The 9,698-nt window shown below is 29.0% G+C and overlaps 1 protein-coding gene across 1 annotated transcript in view; it reads left to right on the forward strand.

Annotated features, from left to right (window-relative positions):
• Nucleotides 1-8,849, forward strand: part of LOC143224049 (zinc finger MYM-type protein 1-like) — a 61,367-nt gene extending 52,518 nt beyond the window's left edge. Inside the window, exon 3 of the mRNA XM_076452511.1 lies at nucleotides 8,722-8,849. Within this exon, the coding sequence (XP_076308626.1) occupies nucleotides 8,722-8,849 (128 nt within the window). The remainder of the gene's footprint in view (nucleotides 1-8,721) is intronic.
• Nucleotides 8,850-9,698: the final 849 nt, after the last annotated feature.

The following is a 9,698-nucleotide window of genomic DNA, read 5'->3' on the forward strand; positions in this document are numbered from 1 at the left end:
AGGAAGTTTCTTTACACTTCATAATATATGTACATTAGTAGGAAGTTTCTTTACACTTCATAATATATGTACATTAGTAGGAAGTTTCTTTACACTTCATAATATATGTACATTAGTAGGAAGTTTCTTTACACTTCATAATATATGTACATTAGTAGGAAGTTTCTTTACACTTCATAATATATGTACATTAGTAGGAAGTTTCTTTACACTTCATAATATATGTACATTAGTAGGAAGTTTCTTTACACTTCATAATATATGTACATTAGTAGGAAGTTTCTTTACACTTCATGATATATGTACATTAGTAGGAAGTTTCTTTACACTTCATAATATATGTACATTAGTAGGAAGTTTCTTTACACTTCATAATATATGTACATTAGTAGGAAGTTTCTTTACACTTCATAATATATGTACATTAGTAGGAAGTTTCTTTACACTTCATAATATATGTACATTAGTAGGAAGTTTCTTTACACTTCATAATATATGTACATTAGTAGGAAGTTTCTTTACACTTCATAATATATGTACATTAGTAGGAAGTTTCTTTACACTTCATAATATATGTACATTAGTAGGAAGTTTCTTTACACTTCATAATATATGTACATTAGTAGGAAGTTTCTTTACACTTCATAATATATGTACATTAGTAGGAAGTTTCTTTACACTTCATAATATATGTACATTAGTAGGAAGTTTCTTTACACTTCATAATATATGTACATTAGTAGGAAGTTTCTTTACACTTCATAATATATGTACATTAGTAGGAAGTTTCTTTACACTTCATAATATATGTACATTAGTAGGAAGTTTCTTTACACTTCATAATATATGTACATTAGTAGGAAGTTTCTTTACACTTCATAATATATGTACATTAGTAGGAAGTTTCTTTACACTTCATAATATATGTACATTAGTAGGAAGTTTCTTTACACTTCATAATATATGTACATTAGTAGGAAGTTTTTACACTTTACACTTCATACTTCATATATGTACATTAGTAGGAAGTTTCTTTACACTTCATAATATATGTACATTAGTAGGAAGTTTCTTTACACTTCATAATATATGTACATTAGTAGGAAGTTTCTTTACACTTCATAATATATGTACATTAGTAGGAAGTTTCTTTACACTTCATAATATATGTACATTAGTAGGAAGTTTCTTTACACTTCATAATATATGTACATTAGTAGGAAGTTTCTTTACACTTCATAATATATGTACATTAGTAGGAAGTTTCTTTATACTTCATAATATATGTACATTAGTAGGAAGTTTCTTTACACTTCATAATATATGTACATTAGTAGGAAGTTTCTTTACACTTCATAATATATGTACATTAGTAGGAAGTTTCTTTACACTTCATAATATATGTACATTAGTAGGAAGTTTCTTTACACTTCATAATATATGTACATTAGTAGGAAGTTTCTTTACACTTCATAATATATGTACATTAGTAGGAAGTTTCTTTATACTTCATAATATATGTACATTAGTAGGAAGTTTCTTTACACTTCATAATATATGTACATTAGTAGGAAGTTTCTTTACACTTCATAATATATGTACATTAGTAGGAAGTTTCTTTACACTTCATGATATATGTACATTAGTAGGAAGTTTCTTTACACTTCATAATATATGTACATTAGTAGGAAGTTTCTTTACACTTCATAATATATGTACATTAGTAGGAAGTTTCTTTACACTTCATAATATATGTACATTAGTAGGAAGTTTCTTTACACTTCATAATATATGTACATTAGTAGGAAGTTTCTTTACACTTCATAATATATGTACATTAGTAGGAAGTTTCTTTACACTTCATAATATATGTACATTAGTAGGAAGTTTCTTTACACTTCATAATATATGTACATTAGTAGGAAGTTTCTTTATACTTCATAATATATGTACATTAGTAGGAAGTTTCTTTACACTTCATAATATATGTACATTAGTAGGAAGTTTCTTTACACTTCATAATATATGTACATTAGTAGGAAGTTTCTTTACACTTCATAATATATGTACATTAGTAGGAAGTTTCTTTACACTTCATAATATATGTACATTAGTAGGAAGTTTCTTTACACTTCATAATATATGTACATTAGTAGGAAGTTTCTTTACACTTCATGATATATGTACATTAGTAGGAAGTTTCTTTACACTTCATAATATATGTACATTAGTAGGAAGTTTCTTTACACTTCATAATATATGTACATTAGTAGGAAGTTTCTTTACACTTCATAATATATGTACATTAGTAGGAAGTTTCTTTACACTTCATAATATATGTACATTAGTAGGAAGTTTCTTTACACTTCATAATATATGTACATTAGTAGGAAGTTTCTTTACACTTCATAATATATGTACATTAGTAGGAAGTTTCTTTACACTTCATAATATATGTACATTAGTAGGAAGTTTCTTTACACTTCATAATATATGTACATTAGTAGGAAGTTTCTTTACACTTCATAATATATGTACATTAGTAGGAAGTTTCTTTACACTTCATAATATATGTACATTAGTAGGAAGTTTCTTTACACTTCATAATATATGTACATTAGTAGGAAGTTTCTTTACACTTCATAATATATGTACATTAGTAGGAAGTTTCTTTACACTTCATAATATATGTACATTAGTAGGAAGTTTCTTTACACTTCATAATATATGTACATTAGTAGGAAGTTTCTTTACACTTCATAATATATGTACATTAGTAGGAAGTTTCTTTACACTTCATAATATATGTACATTAGTAGGAAGTTTCTTTACACTTCATAATATATGTACATTAGTAGGAAGTTTCTTTACACTTCATAATATATGTACATTAGTAGGAAGTTTCTTTACACTTCATAATATATGTACATTAGTAGGAAGTTTCTTTACACTTCATAATATATGTACATTAGTAGGAAGTTTCTTTATACTTCATAATATATGTACATTAGTAGGAAGTTTCTTTACACTTCATAATATATGTACATTAGTAGGAAGTTTCTTTACACTTCATAATATATGTACATTAGTAGGAAGTTTCTTTACACTTCATAATATATGTACATTAGTAGGAAGTTTCTTTACACTTCATAATATATGTACATTAGTAGGAAGTTTCTTTACACTTCATAATATATGTACATTAGTAGGAAGTTTCTTTACACTTCATAATATATGTACATTAGTAGGAAGTTTCTTTACACTTCATAATATATGTACATTAGTAGGAAGTTTCTTTACACTTCATAATATATGTACATTAGTAGGAAGTTTCTTTACACTTCATAATATATGTACATTAGTAGGAAGTTTCTTTACACTTCATAATATATGTACATTAGTAGGAAGTTTCTTTACACTTCATAATATATGTACATTAGTAGGAAGTTTCTTTACACTTCATAATATATGTACATTAGTAGGAAGTTTCTTTACACTTCATAATATATGTACATTAGTAGGAAGTTTCTTTACACTTCATAATATATGTACATTAGTAGGAAGTTTCTTTACACTTCATAATATATGTACATTAGTAGGAAGTTTCTTTACACTTCATAATATATGTACATTAGTAGGAAGTTTCTTTACACTTCATAATATATGTACATTAGTAGGAAGTTTCTTTACACTTCATAATATATGTACATTAGTAGGAAGTTTCTTTACACTTCATAATATATGTACATTAGTAGGAAGTTTCTTTACACTTCATAATATATGTACATTAGTAGGAAGTTTCTTTACACTTCATAATATATGTACATTAGTAGGAAGTTTCTTTACACTTCATAATATATGTACATTAGTAGGAAGTTTCTTTACACTTCATAATATATGTACATTAGTAGGAAGTTTCTTTACACTTCATAATATATGTACATTAGTAGGAAGTTTCTTTACACTTCATAATATATGTACATTAGTAGGAAGTTTCTTTACACTTCATAATATATGTACATTAGTAGGAAGTTTCTTTACACTTCATAATATATGTACATTAGTAGGAAGTTTCTTTACACTTCATAATATATGTACATTAGTAGGAAGTTTCTTTACACTTCATAATATATGTACATTAGTAGGAAGTTTCTTTACACTTCATAATATATGTACATTAGTAGGAAGTTTCTTTACACTTCATAATATATGTACATTAGTAGGAAGTTTCTTTACACTTCATAATATATGTACATTAGTAGGAAGTTTCTTTACACTTCATAATATATGTACATTAGTAGGAAGTTTCTTTACACTTCATGATATATGTACATTAGTAGGAAGTTTCTTTATACATCATAATATATGTACATTAGTAGGAAGTTTCTTTACACTTCATAATATATGTACATTAGTAGGAAGTTTCTTTACACTTCATAATATATGTACATTAGTAGGAAGTTTCTTTACACTTCATAATATATGTACATTAGTAGGAAGTTTCTTTACACTTCATAATATATGTACATTAGTAGGAAGTTTCTTTACACTTCATAATATATGTACATTAGTAGGAAGTTTCTTTACACTTCATAATATATGTACATTAGTAGGAAGTTTCTTTACACTTCATAATATATGTACATTAGTAGGAAGTTTCTTTACACTTCATAATATATGTACATTAGTAGGAAGTTTCTTTACACTTCATAATATATGTACATTAGTAGGAAGTTTCTTTACACTTCATAATATATGTACATTAGTAGGAAGTTTCTTTACACTTCATAATATATGTACATTAGTAGGAAGTTTCTTTACACTTCATAATATATGTACATTAGTAGGAAGTTTCTTTATACTTCATAATATATGTACATTAGTAGGAAGTTTCTTTACACTTCATAATATATGTACATTAGTAGGAAGTTTCTTTACACTTCATAATATATGTACATTAGTAGGAAGTTTCTTTACACTTCATAATATATGTACATTAGTAGGAAGTTTCTTTATACTTCATAATATATGTACATTAGTAGGAAGTTTCTTTACACTTCATAATATATGTACATTAGTAGGAAGTTTCTTTACACTTCATAATATATGTACATTAGTAGGAAGTTTCTTTACACTTCATAATATATGTACATTAGTATGAAGTTTCTTTACACTTCATAATATATGTACATTAGTAGGAAGTTTCTTTACACTTCATAATATATGTACATTAGTAGGAAGTTTCTTTACACTTCATAATATATGTACATTAGTAGGAAGTTTCTTTACACTTCATAATATATGTACATTAGTAGGAAGTTTCTTTACACTTCATAATATATGTTTATTAGTAGGAAGTTTCTTTATACTTCATAATATATGTACATTAGTAGGAAGTTTTTTTACACTTCATAATATATGTCTATTATTATGAAGTTTCTTTAGACTTCATAATATGTGTACATTAGTAGGAAGTTTCTTTACACTTCATAATATATGTACATTAGTAGGAAGTTTCTTTATACTTCATAATATATGTACATTAGTAGGAAGTTTCTTTACACTTCATGATATATGTACATTAGTAAGAAGTTTCTTTACACTTCATAATATATGTACATTAGTAGGAAGTTTCTTTACACTTCATAATATATGTACATTAGTAGGAAGTTTCTTTATACTTCATAATATATGTACATTAGTATGAAGTTTCTTTACACTTCATAATATATGTACATTAGTAGGAAGTTTCTTTACACTTCATAATATATGTACATTAGTAGGAAGTTTCTTTACACTTCATAATATATGTACATTAGTAGGAAGTTTCTTTACACTTCATTATAATTGACATCAAGGAAGACAGGGATATGGGTTGAGACTGATTTCATCTACTCTCAGAAAATTCTCCCACATTACATGGCAAATACTGCACTTGAGGTAGAAACTGGTCATTCCATCGAAAACAAGTAAAATACTCATACCAAGAGCAATTATTAGCAATAATAATTCTTTATCTTTTGGCTGAGTCCTAGTAGAACCAAATACTACAGCATGTCTGAGAAATTAGTGATATAAATGCTGACAAAAATAGATTTCTTCGACCTGATACGATATGGCTGAACAGTTTTAGATGCAAGAAAAGGCAACTTATAAATTTAAGTAGGTGTTTAGATGATAGGTAATCCAAGCCTAAGATCATCCATCATGGCTGTTTTGGAAGTACATTGGTTAGAGAACGGCAAACTATGTCGCTCCAAAGAAACACTTATCAGTGGAGGCATATACTGCTAAATATTCCAAAGATACCGTTGAGACTACTATCTTAATTCCATCAAAAATGGAACCATAGTTCGATTAATTAGAATATTTATGCAGAAATAATCACCCCTCCCTCAGAGAAAAAATAGACAGTGATAACAAGTAACTATATATCATCACATATGTATATCATTGGTTTCAGAAGCAACAGCTGTGAAAAAAAACTCAGTGAATAGAAAGTTTAAATGACAGAAATATTTGTCAAGCTCTATTACCTTTATTACTAACGACAAAACATTGCGTGATTTGTTTGACAAAACTGTTTATCACCTTGTCAATTTCCAGGTCTGACAATAGTGGGTAGACGACATAAGCAATTGACAAAGAGCTATAGTACGTCCTATATCATGCAGATCAGTCAGTTAATGTAAGCCTCTTAACTGGCAGTGTGATATACGGTTTTAACATTTATTTTCTATTTGACTTTATTAATATTGCATTTCTACAACAATTTTTGTATTCAATTTCAATATAGTTTTAATATAAACAAGTAGTCCAGAAAATTATTGAAGTCTGCCCCATTCTATTAACTTTGTCTTTTTTTCGTATAAATAGTATCTATTTTACACAACGGTTGTTGTGAAATGTTGTGAACGATGTAAGACAGCCAGCCATATTTTTTTTTTGCATTAACTCTGGATTTCTTACATAGAATACCATGTGATATAAAATATGGAATAAAAATTATTAGTTTACGTCTATTACCACTACCGCTGTGCCATTTGTTACTGAAGGACCTTCCTGGACCACTTCAGCTAAGATACAACCAAATTTAGCTGATCAGTTCAACAGTTGCAAATCAAGACATCAATAAACTACAATGGGAAGTAGTCATGAAAATCATACCAGAACCAATTCAAAATCATTTCAAGACTGAATGGTTGGAATAGTGAACAGCATGTCATTTATCTTACTGCCTATGTAAATGAATCACTTTGACTACATTAATTTCAGTCCAGGTTGAGAGCTGTAACAACTAACAAACATTGGTGGCTTCTTTATTTAAGAAGTTCTCCACACAAGAAAGAATACAAGTTTTCTTACAAGACTGAAGTATTTATTTCTTCTCAGTTCCTCCCGGTTTATGATCATAACCAGTTCATCTTGAGAGAATAAAAGCTGACAGTTTATTCCATAATCTTATAAAAATACCAATCCACTTATTTATACCAGCATGCACAATGTTTTCTTTTTGTTTGATTTAAAGGAAAATTGTGCTTTTTTTCTCTCAAACCTTATCAATTCTTTTTATTTTCTCACAAAGATTAAAAATAAGTCAAGTTGTCAAACACATAACTCTTATATTTGATTATGTTGTTAAAATGAAACTATCTAATACTCAAGTGGAAATCGAGCAGACAGGCTTTTACTGCAGAATTACTGTTCTTTTCAAAATGCATACTAGCTTTAGCTTGATCTATTGAAATAAAATTTAAATCGATAATTTCAATGAATTGATACTCAATGGTTCCACGATAAAGTATTGCGTGGGGAACATTCTTACGCACCTTAAAGCATTTTCTGTAGCATTCTAAACAAAGTAGAATAAGCTGACACAAATGATAACGCCTGCGTTGCATACATAAAACATTGGAGAAAGGCAGATTACATGGTTATTAATACGTGTAAGGTTGTTGTCTGAGGACCTTTTGAACAGTAGATAACAAACACAGGAAATTCAACTCAATGACATGTTGGTTAAATACGAGAGACCACAAACTTCTGAAATGCAGCAGATGGTGAAAGATGGAAACGTACAACTTTTGGAAAAGGCTTCGCACTCTCCATCTGAAATTATAAGAAAGTTCTTCATTAATTTTAGATGTTTGTTTGCAGTAATTAACAATATCTTTATTCTTCTGCAAACAAATAAATGTTTGGATATGTAAGAAGGTTTCCATTGGTTCAGTACCTTGGATTTAGTATCCAAAAACAGGCAAGGAGAACTGGCCTACGACTGCTTTTATGCACCAGCTACTTTTGAGTGACTGATAAAGCTTAAATGGAAGAGACTGCAATCAGAGTAATGACTGGTCTGTTTTGACAATAATTTGACGCATGACTTTTGAGCTTGTGTCTAAGAATCTGAAAATTGTGTAGGAATGTATATATAAGGCAGACTTGAAACTGAAATCAAGAAAGTGCTTGTTCATAACAACAGAAATGTAGTATCTCTACCGCATTGGGAAGAAAAATATTACATTGATAGACTCAGCTGAGATACGACATTGATCTCAACCAGTGACGAAGTTCACAATGTCCTTGTTCACGTCATACCATCAATCATTTGTGACCAACTTCTCAAAGCCACTCTCACAGAAGTGAAGTCAAATTTTTGTGGAATATCCTGACACAAGATGAGAGTTGAAACAGTAGCTCTTTCCATGATATTTATTGCAGGCTATGAAGCAGAAAACGTTACTGGCGAATATATGCTGAAATTAAGACTTCGTGAGCTTCGAAGAAAACTATTGAAGAATCCTGATCAAGCATGGCCATTTTTTGTTATTCAACAGAGTAAAGCCTAACTAATACTAGTGAAGGAGTGTAGCACAAATGCACATAGTCTGTGGCATAGTTAAAAAATTAAATAATGTGTGCTGTACTGCTGTTACAGTCATGGGACATCGTTCTATAACTGTGCTGCATCTCTGTAGTAAGATATTATCCAGACTTAGCACAATCCAACTACTAGAGGGTAGCAGTGTGTAACTTGAATCAGTGCTTACGTTCAGTAGTAATTTTTCTGGTCACATGTGACTAGTATGAGCATTGTACTGTGTTTGTGCTGGCCAGAGAAAGTGTGAGGTGATACAGTGTAAACTCTAACATGAAATTACTGGGTCTCTTTACAGAGAATAGCCATGAATACCACTGCTCCATTTCTATAGACTGTGAGAAGTCTTTGATACATACTTGTTGCTGTCACTGAATGGGCTGAAGCATATCTGTTAGTTAGTGCAGTAGTTAGTCAGTGAAATACCATTTATGTTCCACATCATATGGTTATCATTTGATAAGAGAGTCCACTAGCTGTAAGATTTCTAACCGAATTCATGTAGCTATTCTTGATTTCCAAACCATTGAATAGTGTTGGAAAGTATAATCAACATTCTGAAGTCACTGACAATTACCATTTAGCACAGTCAAGTAAAGAACGGTGGCTTTAAAGGTTCCGTGCTTTTCAAACTAACAAACATATTTTTTGATATAAGATATATGCCATATCATTAACAGCTGCTGATTCATAGTGTCATGGACTGAAAATTAATTGATTTTTTTTATTTTCAAGCTATCAGGTGATGACACAGTAAAAATACAACATTGTACGATTTCTACATGACTATGAAAGGTAAGAGCATTATGTGGTTGAAAAA

This window comes from Tachypleus tridentatus, chromosome 8 (assembly GCF_004210375.1).
Source record: "Tachypleus tridentatus isolate NWPU-2018 chromosome 8, ASM421037v1, whole genome shotgun sequence".
Lineage (NCBI taxonomy): Eukaryota > Metazoa > Arthropoda > Merostomata > Xiphosura > Limulidae > Tachypleus > Tachypleus tridentatus.